This window comes from Desmodus rotundus, chromosome 8 (assembly GCF_022682495.2).
Source record: "Desmodus rotundus isolate HL8 chromosome 8, HLdesRot8A.1, whole genome shotgun sequence".
NCBI lineage: Eukaryota > Metazoa > Chordata > Mammalia > Chiroptera > Phyllostomidae > Desmodus > Desmodus rotundus.
In genome coordinates this window covers 96233412-96254561 of record NC_071394.1, presented here as the reverse complement: position 1 = coordinate 96254561, position 21150 = coordinate 96233412, and the positions used below count along the sequence as shown (strand labels likewise).

The 21150-nt window shown below is 43.7% G+C and overlaps 1 protein-coding gene across 4 annotated transcripts in view; it reads left to right on the top strand.

The window, feature by feature from the left end:
• The window catches only part of VGLL4 (vestigial like family member 4), a 153907-nt gene that overhangs the window by 103973 nt on the left and 28784 nt on the right, over nt 1-21150 (top strand). For all 4 annotated transcript variants that reach the window (XM_024556430.3, XM_053929533.1, XM_053929532.2 and 1 more), the window contains one exon: nt 8450-8639. In XM_024556430.3, the coding sequence (XP_024412198.1) occupies nt 8450-8639 (190 nt within the window). The remainder of the gene's footprint in view (nt 1-8449; nt 8640-21150) is intronic.

The following is a 21150-nucleotide window of genomic DNA, read 5'->3' as shown; positions in this document are numbered from 1 at the left end:
CAAAATATTTTATTATAAGATAGAGGAAAGCTCTGACAAAATGTAATGATTACAGATTATGTGGATTACTCGAAATTCTAATTAAAATGGCACATGTGTCAACCCCCCAGGCTTTACTACGTTGTTGTTCTTAGTTATATTGTTAGCAGTCAGCAATACAAGGTGGTGGGGGTTTTCCTCAGCAACCTCACTGTTGCTCTAAAGAAAACACAAGATCTGATCTGTTCAAACCGAACTCAGTAAGGGGGCTGGACTTGGCATAGCCTCCCCTGCCTGGCTGACTGGATACGAGGGACCTTCAGCTGAGGTTTGGCCTCCAGATGTAAGACCAGGCCCTGCAGGTTTACTGCTGCGGGTCTGGGTCTGCCTGGGAGGGGCAGTGGGAATGGCACTTGTGCTGGACCCCAGGGGTGATGGGAAAGGGCGCTCGTCCCTGGGTTGTAGAGTCGTGTGCAGCCTTTGCGGTGCTGGCAGACACTACGTCACATCTTTTATCTCCGCTGGCTCGCCTGGGTTTCATCGTGTTGCCTAACAGCCTTCCTTGTTTAAAAAAAAAAAAAAAAGTTAACCAGAATGGGGATAGCCACAAGTTGAACTGTTTGAAAGAGGTTGACTTCACTGTCTTCTCCCCAGCTGCTAGTCTGAGAGACAAAGAAGTATTATTCGAAAGAAAATGAATAAGCCCTGGCCGCCAGGGCTCCGGCCCTGCACGGTCATGAGTCTGAGAGATGTGAGCTGGGCCGTGAAACGTTAGAGTTGTTTTATCAGGGCGCTCCCTTGCCAGGAGGGTGACGTCAGCCTGCTTGCCGTGGGCTGTGGTCAGACAGGAGACACCCGCGTAGCCGAGCGGCTGGCTTGGGGGACTGAGCTGTGGTTTTACTTCTTTGATTTAGGTTCAGACACGATAAAAGGGGTGGGGAGGGGAGTAGAACATAAAGTCTTGGACACAGCAAAGATTTAAATTGTGGCAGGAAACTCTGTTGGGTAAGGCATAGAGATTTTTGTGCAAAACCTACCCGTAAAGGTTTCAGCAGGACGCTTTTTAGCATAGTTGCGCCTTCCCCTTTTCCATGAACACAGAGACGTTGGCATTTCAGCCTTCTGCTGTTTGACTAACCTTCATAAAATGACAGTAAATGCCATTACTTTGGCGAGTTTCCCTTGAGTCATGCTGCCGTTTTAAATGCAGTCCCCGGCCCTGTCTGGCCATCTCCCAGAACTGGGCAGAGATGCCTAGGGGTGGAGGTGGGGCGAGAGACACAGGCCGTCATGTGGCTTCTGCCTAACCCTCCGCTCCGTTAGCCTCTCGGAAACCAAATCAGTCGCCTGGTCTCCATGTTGAAGGTCCTGGCCTCAATCACTCAGTTGTGTGAAAGTTGAATAGGATTTTGTGGACCAGGTTTTATTCATCGCTGGTTTGTGGACTAAATACAACTTTCTTACAATATGTGAATAATGGATGAAGTTGGAACACTGAGAATTAGAAAGTGTACTTGATTTTTAATTGTCTTCTTTAATGGTGAGGTAAATTATTAGTTAAGAATACTTAATAGAATAATTTTTCCCCTACCATTTAAAGTGTGTCCTGTAAAAGTTTAGTATTTCTTAGTCAGCAATTAAACCAAGACTGAACGTTGGAAGATAGTCAAGGGGGGACCCCAAAAACCCCCCGAATTATATTCTGGAGAGTGGGCCCCTTTGTAGTACAGGTTTTCCCTGCTAGGCGAGTGTTCTAGGAACCCATCTGTATCAGTGTACCAGCTGGCGTTGTTGTGAGAGGCTGCGTTTGGCTTCAGTAAATTTTTTTGGAAGACTCTTTCAACGTGTTTGCCTATTTCATGATTTAGGAGTGCATCTGCCCACACCATGCTGAGTGTTCAGCAGTTTTTGACCAAAATTGACACACACCCCCGTGCCCCACCCTCCCTATTCACCCTATCTCTCCCTGAGTGACATTTTTTTGGTTTCCCCTGATGAACAAAGTCCTCAAAGGGAAATGTTTTGCTGATGTGGAAGAGGTGAAACAAAAAATGGCAGAAGCACTAAAAGACATAAAAATCAACGAGTTCAGAAACTGAGCACTGGGGGAAAAAATCTTCTGACTGGGTGTATTGCATCAAATAGAGAGTACTTTGAAGGTGACTGAAGTTTAAACATGTAAGAATAAATACACAATATTTTATAAATAAATCCTGGGTTTTTTGGGTCCCCCCCTCGTACATTATGTAGAATATAGACTCTTAGAGCCCAAGTTAGGCCTCTAAGATGATCAGATTGAACCACTTAATTTTACAGACGAGGAAACTGTGGCTGGTGAGATGAGTTCCGTTTTGAAGACCTGCCAGTTAGATTCCACTTTGCATGCAATCTAAGATGAACCATTATTTTACCTCCCACTAAGATAAACAGTCCTCCTATTAAAATACACCAATTAAATATAATATAAATTTTAGTCTTAGTTATCTTAAAATATAGGAAATAAAGACTTATATAGTCACTGAATGTGGTAATAATAGAGTTCTAAAACCACGCTCCATATTCCTGGGTCTCTTCCATCTTCTCCATTCTGACTTTGAAAGAATTTTCTTCTACTATTTCACCAAAATCATTATATAGCACATACTAAAACTTAGTGATTTTCTTTCTTTTTAAAAAATTATTTCTTTATTTTATTTTTAATTTACTGATTTTAGAGAGAAAGAAGAAGGGAGGGAGGAAGGGGGGAAGAGAGAGAGGGAAACATTGATTTGTTGTTTCACTGATTTATGAATTCCTTGGTTGATTCTTGTGTGTGCTGTGACCGGAGCTTGAACTGGCAACCTTGGCGTATCTGGGTGGTGCTCTTACCAACTGAGCGGCACAGCTAGGGCCAGTTATTTTCTTTTTTGTTTCTCTGCATTAAGATTTTTAAAATTGAAATGAACATATGCTGATTCTTGTGAAATCTTGGACCAAAATCTTTGGTCATCTTCATTCGGGAGAAGTAGTTAAAGCAGTATTTGTGCTTCATATATTGGAGCTGCCACTGTAACCAGCACAGCAGGTAGGTAATTTTTGTATCTGTTACTTCAGTAACACACCTAGATTAAAAGGCCAGAAACATTTTAGAAATTAAACTTCTTTTATTGTAACTGTAAATTTTTCAAAACGTTAAATTGACGGCTGTGGTTGAGCCACCTTCCGAGACTTCACATACTGGGTTACTTAGACAGCTCGAATCTCCTTTCTCCTGTTTATTCTTGAAAAGGAAAGATAATCTTTTCTCCTTTTTCAAGTGCCAAACCATTGTGAAATTTAGGATACACATTAGTACAAACGAAAAAAGTCTTTTAGACTCCCAAGATAAGTTCCTTTGGTGTGTATTTTTTTCCCTCCTCTGCTGTGGGCAGGGTCTGTGTAATGTCATCATTGTTTTCTGACGGCACTTCACACGGCCCTCCCCACGTCCCAGGCTCTCAGACTGAGTCTGATTAGAGGCTGAACTGGAGCCTATCTGACTGTAACATAGTAGAGAGATACAGCTATAGTAACAAAAGGTTTTCTTTTACTTCAGGGAAAATTAATGGATGCTTGTCCTTATTTAACAGTTAAGTGTGAAATACTGAGGTCTTCTGTCATCTACTTACACATACATTGTCACTGTGGGGGGATAAGAGCTTTGTTGAGATGTAATTCACATACCGTACAATTGACCCATTTAATGTATGCAGTCAGTGGTTTTTAGTATTTTCACAGAGTTGCACACCTTCACCACAAGCAACTTGAAAACATTTTCATCATCCCCAAAAGAAGCCCTGTGCTCGTTAGCAGTCCCTTTACATTCAGTCCCCCTTCTCCCAGGCCCCTAGCAATCACTAGTCCACTTTTTGTCTGTTTGAATTTGCCTATTTTGGATATTTCATCTAAATGGAATCAGGAATCTATACCCTTTCGTGTCTGGCTTCTTTCACGTAGCATACGGTTTTCTCGATTCCCCCATGTCAAAGTATGAATCAGTGCTTCACTCCTTTTTATGGCTAAATACTCTCTTGTGTGGATATGCCACAGTTTTGGTATACAGTCTTCAGTTGATGGACATTTGGGTACCGGGCTGTTATGAATAATGCTGCTGTGGACCCACATGTATAAGTTTTTTGGTGAAAATTTCTTTTCTTTTTTTTTTTTTTGGAAGTGAAAATTTATTTTCATTTCTCTAAGGTATATACCCAGGAGTGGAATTGCTGGGTCGTGTGGTAACTATGTTTTCCCTTGGAGGAACTGCCAAACTGTTTTCCACAGCACCTGCACCGTGTTAGATTTGTACCCACAGTGCACAAGGGTTCTGACTTCTCCACATCCGCATCAACATTTGATGTTACTTGTCTTTTGATTATAGCTCTCCTAGTGGGTGTGAAGTGATACCTCAGCTGTGATTTTGATTTTTGTTTCCCGATGGCTGATGATGATGTTGGACATCTCTCCATGTGCTTATTGGCCATTTGCATATCTTCTTTGGAGAAATGTCTCTTCGTATTCTTTCCTATTTTTAAATCGGCTTACCATTTTGTTGTTGAGTTGTGAGTCTTTATATAAACATATTCTTAAATTGCTCTTTCAGGATTTCATTTCTGTGGCATCTTTGATCTTTAACATAGCATAAAACTCTGTAGCCTGGGCACCACATCGCCCTGCCTGATTTATTCATTCAGTCAGTATTTACTGACCAGCTCTGTGTGGAAGGTATTGTGCTCTCTGCCCTCAGGTATATAAAATGAATAAAATGTCCCGTGCTTCAAGGAGCACAAAACAAAGCAGGCACTGAAGTACTGGAGCAGTAAATTTCTGTGCGTGTTGAGAAAACAGAAGATATAACTTTCAGGTTGAGGAGTCAAGGAAGACAACCTGAAGGAGGTGTTTTAAGTGACTCTTGCAGGGTGCATAGGATTTAAAGACAAGAGATTGGGGGAAGAATCTGAGTTGAGATTAGATAGTGTGTTCTCTGTGGAATGGAAAGTAGACTAGTTTTACTTTCAGGGCTGAAATTTCAGAGCTTAAAAAGAGCAAAACCAGAAAGGCAGTTGGGACCACATGTTGATTATGAATGCAGATGTAGCCTGAATAGCATTTTATCAACGACTGATGAGCCCCTGGATGTTTGGGGTTAGGATGGGTTGAGGGGCTCAGAATGGGGCCTGGGAAGACCGCGCGGAAGTGTGGATGCCGATTGGGTTGGGAGGTGATTGACAGCGGCGCTGCCGTGTTCAGTTGTGAAGACTGACGTGCATTGGGAGACAAGAAGGCCTGTAGGTAAGAAACACCTGTGAAATTAATTTCAAGATTTTGACATTTCTTTCAGGTACAACTTTGGTTTTGCTGCCTTAGTTAAATATTATACAAATAATGATTTTTTTAGTAAAGGTTGGTTGGCTACTTGGTCAGTTGTAGGGTTGTGGGTCATAGAACTGGATCACTGATTGTAAAAGCCGAAGGAAGGCATGTTAGATATTAGCTAGTCCGTCCCCTCCTTGTACGGAGGCCTTAGAGGGGAAGTGTGTGCCCGTAGTCACCTGGTCCTAAATAAAGGTGGAGTGTCCTGACTACCAGACCAAATGTTCTCCTCAATTTTACCAAAATAATTTCAACCTTCTTTTGTTACATAAAAATAATAACAACAGATTCTGCTCTACAATACAAACTGGTGGGCAGGGGCCTCAAAGGAGGAGGCCCAAAGATGAATGAAGGCACATGAGAGACCAGACTTTTGTCAGCCCTTCTGTGGGTTTTCTTTTCCTTCTACCTGTGGGTTTTTGTTTGTTGTTTTTTTTTTTTAAATCTAAGCCTTGGCGGGGGGGGGGGCGATGCAGTGTCATGCTAATCGGCAGGGGGGTCGGGGTCTTGCCTACAGTGAACCTGTTAACTGTGTGACCCTGAGTAGTTCTCTCTCTGTTTAGGACATAGTTTTCTCATTCCTTCATCCTTTAGAATTAGTGATCCAGTTCTGTGATCTGCAGTCCTGTAATTCACCGAGCAAGCAACCAGCATTCATAAGAAACTATTACTTGTATAATATTGAACTAGGGCAGCAAAGCCCAAAGTATGTGTGAGGGAATATGTGTGAGGGGATCCGTGTGCATAAGGCCCCTTCCGGTGCCAGCAGCTCGCATGCCCTGTCATCTCTGTGGGATCTGGTAGAGTTGTGTCGCTGCCCCTAGGGGAGAAGGGCGGCTTGTGGTTCCTCTGTGGGTCTGTTAGCCCCCAGCTTAGAAATTTCCAGTGTTTTCAAAGTATTCCTGTGGACCGTCTTCTCTGTCAGACACCAGTGTTTCAGGCTTAACGACAGGCAGAGCATGAATTGGACAAACTTGTAATGCAAACAAGCACTGGACCTTCCAGTGGATGAAAACTGGAGAGTGGAATGGAATGTTGTTCTTACCCCAAGAGTTTTGCTTTTTGTGTAACAGTGTCTGCTGTGTGATGAGTGACTCTTCCTTTTTTGGAGTGATTTGAATTTGTTGCTGTGGTGGTGGTTTTCCATGGTAACTGCTGTTGCCACCCTTCTGGCATCTGATGAAATGGCTCCTAAGTCCCAGGGGTCCGCACAGAGCAGGAGTACTCCTCTTCCCCTCATGCTGCCAAGGATGTGGAGAAACACTGGGCGGAGGGCGTGGTGGCCCTGCCTTGGTGGCCCCGGCGTGGTGGCGAGGTTTGGTTCGCAGTGGCTGAGTTCCTGGGGGCAACATCAGGGCTCCTCCTCCTCCAGAAGTTAGCTGGGGCGACAGATGCTTTACCCTGGAAACTCCTCCCTGCCCTGTGGAGCGGGCGAGTATAAGACAGGCATGTTTGGAAAAAATATTTCTAATTTATCAAGGCATAAATATTAGCACTGCTTTGTTTGCTTGTTTGTTTGTTTAAATCCAAAGTTACTAAATTAGAAGTAGAGGTCAACCAAACTCCTACTGAATTTCTGAGTGTAGCAGTCCAGCATAGGTCCTGTTTTTTAGGTATTTCATGTAAAATGGAAAGTTCCAGTTTACATTGGGGCCAAAAATCCCAAAAAGAAATCCTTACTGGAGGTGTATTATGGGTCACTGTATATTTGCTAGTTTATATCTTGGTGACTCAATTGGCAAAATTTTTATTTTTCCTGGTAAACATTCAGAAGGTTTTTTTCCTCACCCCTTTTCCTCACAACATCATATTTGTCATACGCGTATGAAGCAAACGACTGTCGAGACTGTCCACACATCTGTGATGATATGAAAATTAGCAGTGGCAAACAGAGATTTTCTTTCTTAGGTACCACAGGGCCCCAGATGAAGTTGACTTTATCCTGATGTTACTCTTGAATTGTGACCAAGTGGGACCTGAATTGGTTAGGCCTTGGAGACCAACGTGAACAGCACAACAAAAGGGTTATTTATATTATTTGTGAAAAATCTAGATCTACCTGCCCCCATATGACTTAGAAAGCTTAAAGTTTTCTCTTAAAGTGGTTGTAATTCTTGTTTATAAATTTAGAAGGTACACGACCTTTATTATAAGCATACAAAGCATACTTGTTTTACTTCATGAGGCACAAAACCTTTTTAAAACAGTAATGAAAAACAGCAAGATGTCACGTCAGATCAAAATGTGAACTCTGATTTGAGTGTCTGACTTTGAAAAATGTTCTAAGAACTGCACCTGTAGATTGAGCATGTTATAAATTATATGCAGAAACTCGGCAGATGATAATGTATTTTTAACATGCGAGTTTTAGTGTTCTCTAGGAACAAAATGTTTATTTTCATTGAACAATGCATTTTTATTTCTTTTAATTTTTTTGGCAAATATGTGAATCATTAACCCACACATTTTCCTTATTCTTTTAAAAAACAACATACCAAAGCTATAATAAAAATGTAACGAGTAAGAAAAGTGAGTTTGGTGTAGTGTTCTAATGAACCCTGTGTTAGGTCATTCTCTTAGAGGTATCGCGTTGAATACCCATAAGTCAAAAGTCGTTTCATGTTTTCAATTAACTTTTGAGATGGTTTATGGTCAGTACTTTTTTCCCATTACTTTATTGCAACTTTTCATTTTAAACTCTACCCTAAGAGTTATTGAAGAAACGGTAATTGTGTGAAGTGATGGAGGTGTTAGCTAACTCTATGGTGGTAAATGGTTTTTCAGTATATAAGCATCAAATCAACACGTTGTACACCTTGCATAATGTTGTATGTCAGTTACATCTCGCTACACCTGGGGGGAAAAGAGTAATTGTGGTAGAAAGCCTCGTTTATGTAAAATGTCTCATGCTTGGCAGCTAACCCCGTGCTCGGACCATGTTCTGAGAATGGCGGGCCGCGTGTCACACTGCCAAAAACTTTCCACTGGGAGTAGTTTCGCAAGGGGCCGGGTGAGAAGGGAGCCGGGGCCTGAGGTAGGGATATTTCTCCTGCTTGGTGACTACATCATTTCTCTTGCGTAGGTGAAGCTGCTCTCAGGGGAGAACCCAGGATGCAGACCATCCCTGTGGTGTCTGCCCTCACCAGTCACCGCACAGGCCCCCCACCCATCAGTCCCAGCAAGAGGAAGTTTGGCATGGAGCAAGGGGACGATGACCTGGACTGTGAAAATGACCATGCTTCCAAGATAAGTCGCATCTTCAACCCTCATCTGTAAGTTCCCTGTTCTGAAGTGTGGGCGTTCTGATTTCTGCTTGTTCCTGCGATGCTGGGGTGGTATTTCTTGCAACTTTGTGTCGACGGCGAAAGAGCGAATGGCGCTCATCTGCCAGGAGGGGGTATTAAAGAGATTTTAATAACTCACTGAGAGCTACCTTATTTCCTTCCCACTTATGTGGCCGACCATTGGTTATGTTTTCCTCACGGATGTTAAGGAACTTACTGTTTCTTGGGGTGGTTGTCTAAAAACATCTTTTCTCGCTGGTGCTACTGGTCATTAGGAGAGTCAGCTCTTTGGTGAATGTCTTTATGTGCCAGGGACATGGATGGGATGGCTGGCGCCTGAGCAGCCTTCTGTAAGATGCTTTACTTAGGAGCCTAGAATCGAACACATTAAGAAGTATTCATTCTCACCCTATGTGTTTGTGGTACGAACTTGAGATCTTCCCAAAGTAGGAAAGAGGGCTTTCTGTGTTCGTGGTAAGGTTCTGTTCATTACTTCTGCCGCGTGAGCCTGTTGCAGCCCTTCTCGTCTTGGGGCCAGTCCTCGATGTGCCACCAACATTCTCTGCACTCACGACATGTGTTGCTACATCTTTCTGGGGCTCAGTTCCCTTATTTATGTAATGAAGGGGTTGAGACGAAAGCGCTCCAGATCTGTGCAACCTTTACCACATTTATATTTGGAAAACAGCTTGTGTTTCTGCGCACTATGTTCCGGCTTTCCATTAGCACTCTCCTCCACCACGCGCGTGCTTTGAAAAGGAAGCAGAATGCTTTTCACATATTTTCAGGAGTTGGAGACGCCCTGCCAGGGGCCAGGAGAGTTTGCCTGGCAGTGGTTGTGGCCGGTTCATGCAGTCTGGGTCTGGGGTCTTGGCAGAGGTGGGGAGGGAGCTCTGGTTACTGGAAGGAGCCTCTCTGCGTGTCCAGGTAAAAAGGTTCTACTGCTTTCCCACTTCCCATGCATGAGCTACTGTTTTGTAATTATTCAAGGCACTCAGTTTCCCCGGTTCTGATTTCCGAGGATGCTCCTGTTTCTCGCAAGACTGTGAGGCCCCAAGAGTTCTCATTTCCTCATTGGAGGAGGGGACCTTACGCAGTTAGGTGGTGGATAGAGCCAGCAGCCCTCTGCTGCCTCAGCGGCAGCAGTCCTTGGCATTCCACGCATTCCAGCCGCTTGGACTGTTGTGTGCAGTCATAAGACCCAGTGACAGAGGTATTTATCCTCCAATAAATCACGGCAGTGTTGGAGGCTGAGCCCGCAGTCTGAAGCCCTGGAATTTGCTACACTCAGGAAGGAATCTAGCAACGAGGCACTGCAAAACAATGAGCTCTTGCAAACACTCTTGGCTTATAATTTAGATCTCGGGCGCTCAACTATTTGGAGTTTATTCTTTTGTTACTAGGAATTTTTTTCTTCACGTCCCCTCTTCCCCAAACCCAAATAAAAGACATTTGGTTTTGAGGGGGGTTTGCAAGGAAGGAAGGAGACAGCCCTGAGGTCATACGTTTTGGGATCACACATGCCTCAGTTGAAGTCCTAATCTGACACCAGCTGTGTGGACTTGGACAATTCCTTAATATATCTGGGCCCAGTATCCTTCTTTGTAAAATGGCAGTGATTATAGTTCATGTAGAGAACTACTGTGAGCAACAGAGTTAAAATTTGCGAGGAGTTTGACACAGTATGATTAATATTCAGCTGATGTAGGTGTTACTTTCATTAAGTCCATTATTCAGATACTGGTACTGATGATAGAAAATAAGAATACTATTATGGTGAATTTAATGTTTCAGATTGCTGCATTTTAGTAAGAAATTCTGGGTTCAAATCCCAGCTTTACTTTTCAATGGGAGTAATCATAGTTCCTTCCTCATAGGATGATTGTAGGTGCTTTAAAAGCACCCAGCTTTAGTCACTATTAATAGTATTATTAGAATGTTAAAGCATTTTGAAAATGATTCTGTAATTCCTTGGGTTGCTACAAATACGACCTTGAAGTACAGGTCTATGATGACACTTTAAATGAAGTGTAAATAATAAAAATAGAGTTGCTAGATTTCTTGTGCAATTTACAATTGACATCATCATGCTAAGTCTTAGGAAAATAGAAATGGTGGCCACCCCCATGGGCAGACTCCCGGGACCTAAGAAGGAAACGTGATCAGTGTGTGGTCAGTTTCTTCTGGTGTCACTTGTTTGCCATGTGATAGTTATTCATTTCGGTAACATTACCAGTATTTCTGCTTGTGTTTGCTACGAGCCAGATGACAGGTTTCGCAGACAGACTGAAAAGATGCTGTATCTCTAACTCTTCATGTTGGATAGTACTTAGGAAGAACTGTTGTTTGATTTGATGAAATGTGTACTATTTGAGGGATTGCATATTCCCTCCTTTTTATTTACGATGTCTAGGACCTTTTCAATAATAAATTATATTCATGTGTATTTGGAAAAGAATGGTGTAGTATATTTGTTTGAGGAGCTTACAAAATGATTTTTGCCCTTTATCTTAGAACACGTCAATATCATGTAATGAAAATGTATTTTGTTATTTTATCAGTAAAGAAATCACTAATTGTGGAGGAAGAAGTGTTGTTGAAAAACAGTTTTGACAGCGTGCTGAGGGGGTCTTAAAGATGTATGCTTTGGCTGCATTTCATTACAGCCATCACATTGAAATACTTTCCAGTAGAGACATGGAGAGATTGAGTGGCTCTGAGCCAGAGTAGGAAGCTACCGGGTATGACTAGATTCATCTGATTTGGTGGGTTGTGGGGGGGGCGTGTGGCGAGAGACAGGACAGGTTTCCTTTTGTGATCTCTCCAGAGCTTGGGCATTGAGAATTTCTGGGCACTGGGTTCAGCCGTTTACAAACCTGGATCATTTGAACTCTTCATTAGTTGTCTTGTTGATATGGTGACCCTGAGAAATATATATACGTATATATTTTTGTTTATTTGTTTGTTTCCTAAGAAAACTGTTAACATGAATGTCTTTTTTGGAAGTTGAAAAGTACTCTGTCTGCCACTTAGAAAGCAAGTGAATTAAGGTATGAGGCAGGGGTGAGTGGGGTGGGTAGAGTTGGGGTTCCTCTCATGGAAGTGTCAGTAAGTAATTGTTTCTGTGACCTTGGTATCCAAGTATGATTTGATAGGGAAGAGCGCTCCCTTTTCTCCTGCCAGCTGTTACTCATTTGGACTCACAGATTCCTATTGTATTCAGAGAGTGGTAGCTGCCCCTGATTTGGCAAATAAGGGTTCCCTTCGGCTGGCTCTTGTGTGCTTGTTACGTGCCTCCATTTTTTTTTTTAATTGAGCACTTTCTTATTTTCTGGCAAACAAGACGCTCATCTTATAAACCCCCTGCCTCAGCCATGGAATCAGCCGTTTCTCCAGAGCACCCTGGCTCCTTTTTGTGGGGAAGAGCGTTTCGAAGCTGGGAGCTGGGTGCCAGGTGCTGTGGTGTCATTGCTTCTGGATTTGAGTTGTCTAACATGGTAGACGTTAGCTACATAAGGCATTTTACATTTAAAATTTAATAAAATAAAAAATTCCGTTCCTCAGTGGCACCAGCCACATTTCAGGCTCAGAAGCCACAGGTAGCTAGTGGCTGCCGTACTGGATAGTACATGTATAGGACATTTCTACTTTCAGAAAATTCTGTCGAACAGCCGTGTCTCTGGACCCTTTCAGTGGGGAGAGCTAGGAAATGATGAGTTCATATTAACACTCCACAGTGTTCTTCCTCACCCGCCCCTTTCCATGTTCCTGTCTCCCTGGTTCCCAACAACATCGACGTGCTTCCTTGTTGTTCAGTCCTACAGTGCACATAAACTAGAATAAGAATTGCGATGGTCGTATCATTTTGAAAAACAAACCTATTAAAAAGAGTTCAGGGTTTGTTGGCAGTTCTTTTCTTCCTTGTGCTGAGGGAAAATGGTCAAAGTACCAACTTTAAAACTTGCTTCTCCCCACCTTTCAGTGTTATAGTCGTTAGCGTGTGTGTGTGTGTGTGTGTGTGTGTGTGTGTGTGTGTGTGTGTGTGTGTTTGTGGGTTCGTTAATTTGTTTAATTCAGTTGTAGATTTTTCATCCTTATTGTTGATTTCACTTCATTTTTTGAATATGTAAAACATTAACATGCTTCTAAAGTGGAAACTATGTTTCACAGTATATGTGAGTCATTATGCTCTATATACTCTTAAAACTTAACACAGTACTGTCTGTCAATTGTAGCTCCATAAACCTGAAAGAAAAAAAAAGTCAAAGCTGTATTAAAAAGTACTTAGAGCCCTGGCTGATGTGGCTCAGTGGATTGAGCACCGGACTGCAAGGCAAAGGTTTGCTGGTTCAATTCCCAGTCAGGGCACATGCCTGGGTTGCAGGCCAGGTCCCCAGTAGGGGGCACACAAGAGGCAACCACACATTGATGTTTCTCTCTGTCTTTCTCCCTCTCTTGCCCTCTCTCTAAAAGTAAATAAAATCTTAAAAACAAACAAACAGTACTTAGAGAAGTGTTATTTCCTTCCCTGTCTTTTTCACTTCTTTTGTTCCCTGCCCATATAGATGATTATCCATCCTTCTTGTGTTTCTCTTTGTTAAAAGTAAGCAGATACATGAGTGGTTTCTCATTTCCCCTTATTTCTTACACGTAAGTTAGCACACTTTATATAGTTATTTGAGCTTTGGTGTTTTCTTTTTTTAAAAAAAAAATCCTCACTTGAGGAGGATATGTTTATTGGAGAGAGACAGACAGACACACAGACAGACAGTATGTGCCCTGACTGGGAATCACCCCACAACCTTTTGGTGCACAGGGAGTTGCTCTGATCAGCTGAGCCACCTGATCAGGGCTTGAGCTTTGGTGTTTTCTTTTTCTTTTTCTTTTCTAGTTCAGTTACAGTTGTCCCCATTTCCCCGCCATTACCCTCCCATGCCCTACCCACCTCCTACATTCAGTCCTCCCCCACCCCCCAGCGTTGCCTTTGTCCATGGGTCCTTTTTACATGTCCCCTGGTTTGACCCTTTCCCTTCTTTCCCCCATTACCCCCTCCCCCGCCCCTCTGGTCACTGTCAGTTTGTTCTTTATTTCAATGCCTCTGGTTCTGTTTTTAAGCTTTGGTGTTTTCATTCACCGATGTATTGCGGAAATCTTTTCCTGCCAGTTCCCCATCCTTGTTCACAGCTGCATAGCAGTCCACCGCAGGCATGTGCCAAAGTTCATTCCGCCAAGTCTCCTTGGTTTGGATATTTAGGTAATTTCCAATATTTTATAATACTAGTGCTGCAGTGGATAATGTGCATTTGTTACATCTTACGTTTTTGTAATACAGTACAAACTCTTGAAGGTTGACAATTGATGTAGTGTTACAGCATGCTAAATCCATATTGGTTTTGAGACTTTTGAGGCTGCTTGACTGTTAGAACCTAGTGAGAGTTCTGTGCTGAAAACAGTCCAAGATGACTTTTGGAAACAAAGCAGTTTTCAACTTCGTGTGTGGGCAGGTTTGTAGTAGGGCTGGCTACTGAACTGCTAACTCAGTCACCTGCGAAAGGATGAGAATATCCACTGAGTGCCTACCTTTATACTGGCCCTGTGCTAGACACTTCAAATGTGTTATCTCATTTAACTCTAACACTAAAGGTGTCCGATTAAGATGGTGTGTCTTGCTGTGTGTGTGTGTTTGTGTGTGTGTAGGCTCTACTTACAGAAGTAGAAATCGAGAGGATAGTATCTGCAAAGTGGTAGAGCTGGGATTAACCCTGCTGTGTGTAGCACCAAAATCAATGACACATTTGATTATGCCATAGCTTTGTCTTACCTTAGACACGCTTACATGCACTTAAAGATGGGCATCATATATTTAGCATGCCACTTGACCAATCAAATGTCCCACACATGGCAGGTGCTAAATAATTTGTGTTGAATTGAATTGCACCCGCTATCCAGAGAATGTGCTCTCTGAGCTCATGTTCCAGTTGGAGGAGGCGTCCCCTTTTTGATCAGTGGTGTGCATTTGCAGAGTAGTTGCCCCTGGCCTCAGAACAGGGCAAAACTCAGAAGCTCACACTGGGATCAAAGCTGTGGACACCAGCCTTGTGCTGTAACCAGCTGCTGAATGAGGAAGGGCCTAGCGAAGGAAAACACTCCCTCCTCTCACTGCTGGTGCTCTTTTGAAATACTGTCCTGGTGCGAAATGTGTCCATTGTTGTCTTTGCTTCTGCGGCCATTCCTTTGAAGTTTTCTCTCAAAGTCCATGTAGCCAACTCTGGTTTATCCTTGAGTGCATTATCCAATCTCAGGACTTATGTTTCCTTCGCTCCTCCTCTTATACTTCCTCCTTTCTCTTTCTCCTTTGCTTTCTTTTCTTCTTTCCTCCACCCCCTAACCTTAACTATTGCCCCCCGCCCCATGGCCCCAGTCACTTCACTCTTCCCTCCTTAAGGGGAAATAGAAAGAGGGAAAACAGACAAACTCAAAACCAGTAATTCTTTCATCTTGACAAGAGGGTGGGGGAGCCTTTGAAATCAAGTGCTGGGCGTGTAATAGAGACGCAATTCAAGAAGTGGTTGTTGGTCGGCTAAAATGGGTCTGGGGGTTTCCCTCTAGGTTTTGTTCATTTTTTTGCAGTGGAGTTGATTGTATGATGTTTGAGAGCACCTGTGGTTTGGGATGTCCCTGACAGTAATATCTGATGATAACGCTTGGCAGCGTGATCTGCCACACACCCTTTGGTGAGCCCGTGATCCCTGTCTTCAGCACCTTTGGTTTGGACGTGCGTGGACATACTTACCAAGAGACTGCTTGTTCTACAAACCCTGTGGAAGTGCAGGAAGCATTTCCCCATTTTAAGTTGAAACTAGACCCAGAGGAGATTGAAAACTTGTCGTTATTTTAGTCCCTTGGCCCAACTGGGGCTCCGTAAGGTAAACAGTGATACATCTCTGTAAGCGGACCTGTGTCACTGTTGTGTTCATGTCTGTGCGAGCCTTAGAGCAGGTGAACTTTTCATTACTGCGGATGGTGAGGGGTCAGGATTTTTGGCATCTGGGGAATCGTGACAGCCGTCGTGTCAAAACTTAGTAACAGCGGCTATTTATTGAGCCTCAGTGTGTGTCAGGCCCTGTGCAAACACTTCATTAGCTTGATCTCTTTGCATCCTCACAAGCCCGTGACGTGTACCTCTTTCATGGGTGGTAAAACTGGGTCTCAGAGTGGTTCTGTAACTGGTTCAGGGTTGCACAGCTGGCCAGTGGTAATGGAGCCAGGAATCAAAACCCAGGCTGGCTGTTTGTGGAGTCAGTGCTCTCAGCAACCACGTTCGTTACCTTTTATCAGTAGCCTGTGCGTCCAGATACTGTGAATCAGTTGATAGAGTTCCTTAACGCCTTAGAGTTTTAGAAGATGTAAGCACTCTAAAAGCACAGTCGAAGGATGCTTTGGAGATGAGGGGTGGAGACCATCCATTTTAGCACTCAGTAACAGGGGTTGGGGGGGCATGGAATGAGGTGATGAAGGTCGTCAGTAATTAAAAGTGCCGAGGAGGCGAAACCCTCCCAGCCACTCGGTAATGGTTCCCTTCAGAGACAATGAAAGGAGCAGCTGCTCATCTCCTGAAGGGGCTTGACGTGGTGTCTCTGCACAGGCAGGAACCCTGTGAGAGCAAACGGGGGTTTCCTTCAGACTTAGGAAAGTGCTTTTTAAATTGTTCTAGCTCTTGTTGAAAACATCTGATCTAATTATAAGTTAGTGCTAACAGTGGTAACGCTAGTCTGAAAGATTCAAACTGGAGTGTTTTAAAATTTGCTTTCAGAGTATCTTTTTTTCCCCTTTCCAGATTTCATAAATCAAATACTCTTCTTGAAATAGAATCCCTCAGACTATGTGCCTTCTCTTTTTCTCCCACATCCTTCCTGGCGTCGTTCAAACTTGGGAAGTTTTAGCCCTGAAGTTCTCTATCCTTCTGTACTTTCACACGCAGTCTTACAAGTACTCCCCACAAAACTTCTGGGATATTTTAAGAGGATATTTTAGAGCCTTAATTTTAGTTCTCCTGAATAACTAACTCATAAACTGGGATATTATTAAATAGGGATTTTTAAAAAATCCCCCCACTGTATAAAACAAGTATGTGTGTTTACTTAAAAACATAAATTAGAAGGGAGCCTGGGTCTTTAATAAACGTTTCCCATTGGGGAGGTGTAATCTAAGAACTCCTCGTGAGGTTGACTCCTCCCCTAACGCCTCAGTTTTTGCTGTGGGTCCGGCTGAACCAGGATGGAAATGAAGCTGGCTTTTCATGGCCGCTCCCACGTGACTTTACAGGCGCATCTGTGTGTGACATGCAAGTGTTTTGCTAATGCAGTGTGGTACCTTGAAATAAAGGTCACAGGCCTTACCTGTGTCGTGTGCGTTTTCTTGTTTGTCAGGCTAGAGGCTTTTTCTCATTTTCACAGTTCAGCCAAAAACAAAGACCTCCTTATCCGAGCAGGGAGCTGTGTGCTCTTGAGAGCTGACATCAGCCTTTTCCCAGCAGGCATCACTTCTGCCTTAAGAGTCTTTGCGGAGAGCTGGGAGGGCAGATAGCCATCCTGCTACTGGCATTTTTCTGGCCAAATAACACAGAGTGAAGAAATGCCAAGAGAGCCAAGAGTCAAAGGAGATGAACAAAAGGAACCGATCGTGTGTCTATTCTTGTCCCCACTGGGGACCTCAGTGGTGCTCATTCTGTGTCACGAAGGTTATAGAACTGGGATGAGAACCTTGAAAAAGGAGGACTTTTTTCCTAGAGAGGAATTAAAGAACATTTGGGATATATCAGAGCTTTCATTAGCGTGTGAAAGTCACTTTTTAAAATGACCCACTAAAATTGGAAAAAGGAGTGTTTTTAGATTTGTGGATTAAGTCAAAGGCATTTGTTCAAAAGCTGAGGAGACGGAACAGCACAGGGTTTGCCTGTGTCCCCTCCCGCCCCCATTCCCCCAGCACTCAGCCCTTTTCAGAGCGCTGTTTCCATGAAGATGCTTCTGCGCCGGGAACACCAGTGGCAGCTATTTTTATACATAGTTAGAGGATTAATCTTGATGTTTTATGACCACACAGGCCTCTCCTTACTGCAGTACAAAGCCAGTCTGTCCTGAAAGGCTTGCAGCGTGCTGTCACTTCAGTGGGTTTGATTGAGGACCAGGAGGGGGAATGCTAAGAAATGGGCCTGTGTGCGAGTGTCGGTGGTTCTTTTATTTTCCTCTAGGATGTTGCTTGTAAATCAATCATTTGCCTGTGCTACATGCAGCTGGAACAGAGCGAGGTCGTTTACAAGCCCCGCGTTCTGTGTCTAGTGTTGTTTTTATTTAATAAATGCCAGTACTTCATCTCCATCTTCTTTGGTAGATCAATCAATCTCTCTCTCTCACACACACACACACTCACACACACACACACACACACACACACACATTCTCTCTCTTCCTTCATTTTGAAATTTCTTCACAGATTGCCTCTACAGCATAATTAGAGAACTTAATGTTGCAGTAATAATGTTCTGGGTCTGGCAGTAACTAGCAACCTTGCCAAACAAGGGATCTGAATTCTGGATCCAAGCTTTCATAGCCCCAACAGACCGAAATGTGCTACAGAGCAGAAGAAAACAAAGTGCTCCCATCTCCCCTGTAACTGACCTTTCCCACTGCCTTCCCTTCCTTGAAGAGACCTGAGAAGTACAACTAATGGATCCGCACAGAAATCGGCTCCAGAAAATGGGTCGAGGCCAAGTTAGTTCAGGTCACTTTACAAGTAGGTTGGAAACCTCTTTGCTTCCCTAAATTTTCTCCTGTCCTAGAGTTTTCTAATGCATTAGGAGTGATTTCCTTGGTTACACATGGCTGTTAAGTGACACCCCTCTGCCCCCTGCCCCCCCCCCCGGGAATTCAAAGCACCACAGGCCGTAGATTGTTTCAGAACACTCTTGCCTCAAGATGTTTGAAGGAGACCTGGCCAAAGCTTGGGAAGGACTTAACCTGATCTTCTGGGTTTGCTCATGTGCATTAGCACATTTCAGACTCTTTGAGAAGTCCGATGAACAAAACATTGGTCAGTCCAGGGTCTCTCAAATGTAACTGTGGAACCTTTTATTCCTTTTTCGTGAGCCCTATTAGGACTATCCCAGGGGGCATACTTGCCTGCCAAAATGAACGTTTTATTTGGTTTCAAAATGCTGTTATAAACATTTAGACTGACAAAGCTTGGTGCTGCACAGCTTAACTATTGTAATAAAATTATTGTATAATTTCTTGATTTGGGATTGTTGGGTGCCATCTTTCGAGACTGGGGCTTTCAGGGAAATTCACCAAGGCTAGAGAAACTGAGGAAGCTGGAGGTCTTTGTCTTCCCTTGACCTCATGTCCTCGTCTTCCGTCTCTGTGTCTCTCCTTCACTCCTAGTTGTTTCTAGAGAGCAGATTATCTCCACTTCCATCTCTACTCTGCAGTCCAGGGCTGTGATCCTTACCAACAGTTTTAATAATGAAACTTCTCTCCCCACTCACCTGCGACCTGCTAATCGCTTGATCTGGGGGAGACCTGCAATTCCTTATCCTGCTTGACCTTTTCTTTCTTGTAAGTCTCTTCTGTCTTGGGTTCCATGGACCCTGACTGGTTTTCTTTGGATCCCCTCCCACTTTGTGGCCACTCTACTCAGAATCATCCAAAGACACATCATTATCACCATTCTCCAGAGCTCCATCCTCGCTGTACAGACCCTCCTAATGAAGTTGACATTGCCAGCTCATGGCTTGAATGACTACAATAGATGGATGACCCCCAGTCTTGATGTCCAGCCAACACCTAACCTTCACACTTGTAGAGCTGTCTTCCTTGAGGTCCAGTGAAGCAGTAGACCTCAAGTTCAGTGCTGCTTCACTGGAATTGATTTTAGTCCCTCCTTCCTTCTTCTAGCACTTTCCAAAGTCTATCCCCCATCTTCATGGTGGGACAGCTATCTTTCCACTTGCCTAGAAGTTGCCTCGTTCCTTCTTCTGTTTCATCTCCCAAGTCTGATCCATTGTCACGCCCTCTGGAATCTGTCTGCTAAGTGTTTTCTACACAGGACCTGGTCTAGGCCATAGTTTGGACCCCCATTTCTATAGCAGCACTCCCCATACTGGTCTTGATCCTTTAGTGTCAGGAGAAGTTTTCTGAAGTCTTACTCTCTGCTTGGAATTCTTCCACGGCTCCCAGTCATCTCCAGGAAACATTGGGCAGATGTGTCTCCAGGAGCTCCGCCTTGCCGACGTAAGCCCAAGCGCCTGCCCTTCTGTCCTCCCACATGTTCCTTGCCTCCTTCTCTTGGCAAATGGTGATTCCTTCTGCTTTGAGATGACCATTTCTTTGTGTAAAATGATGGCACTTTGGTGTAATCGTGTGCCCATCTGTCTGACACCTTCTCAGGCTGCATTGTTCCTCCTGGCCATGGGCTGAGTCTTACTCATGTCTGTCCCACTAACACCCAGACCAGTGCCTGATGCCTTCTAGGTGCTAAATACATGCTTGAATGAAAAATGAGTCACTCTGAGAGCACTGACAAGCACTCTAACCTTTGGGAAAGATTATAAGAATTCCTTTCAAATAAGTATGTAATAAACCCTGAGTGGCACCACCTCTTGTACTTCCAGTTTTTCCTTGTAGCCTTGATGTTTAGTTCAGGGAACATGCTAGAACTACCACGACCTCTACTGCCTTCCCCACCCCTGCTCCCCCGACACAGAACCGTGCAGATCCCTGGTACCTGGGCAAATAGAGTTTATAGTGAGTCACTAGCCCAGCTGCGATGCTTATTTTGGATCAAATGATCCTGTCCCAATGTTGACTCTGAGTAATAAGCCTTCAGAGGGTTTTGTGTTTTTTTTTTTAAATTTTTTGTATGAATGAAATGGGTTTTTTCCACTTCTCTGTTTATATTGCTCTGATCTCAGTGTGAACATAGGTAAGGTTTATGGAAATCAGAGACTGGGTTCAGTTGGGTGTTCATCCCAGGTCAGAGAGATGGCTAGACATTGCTTCTGGGTGGAAATCCACCCCCAAAATAGATCTCTTCGTACTAGAAAAGCAAACAGATCTCTGCCCAAGTGTTAACTACTTCTGGTGTTTTTCAAATCTCCCTAAAAAGTTCTCAAAGCCAAAGTGTTTTTTTAACTATTTTCCAGTAGAGCCATTGCATTTGTCGCATTTGTGTGGGGTAGCTTCGGGCTTGCGTCGCTGACAGCCCTCATTCCTGAATGTTGGTAATGACACTGCATCATTCTGTGTTAGGCTGTTCGCTTTAGAGCAAGTTAAACATTAAAATGTGATTAAAACACAAACATCCTCTAGGGGCCGTGTACTTGGGGAATGGACAGGCTGGGGAGAGGGGCTGATGGCTGGGAAACCTCAGTCAGCAGGTGTTTCTTGTGAGCCTATTGGGAGGACATGGCAGATTTTGTTGGCGGGCCATGGTTCTGGCTCCT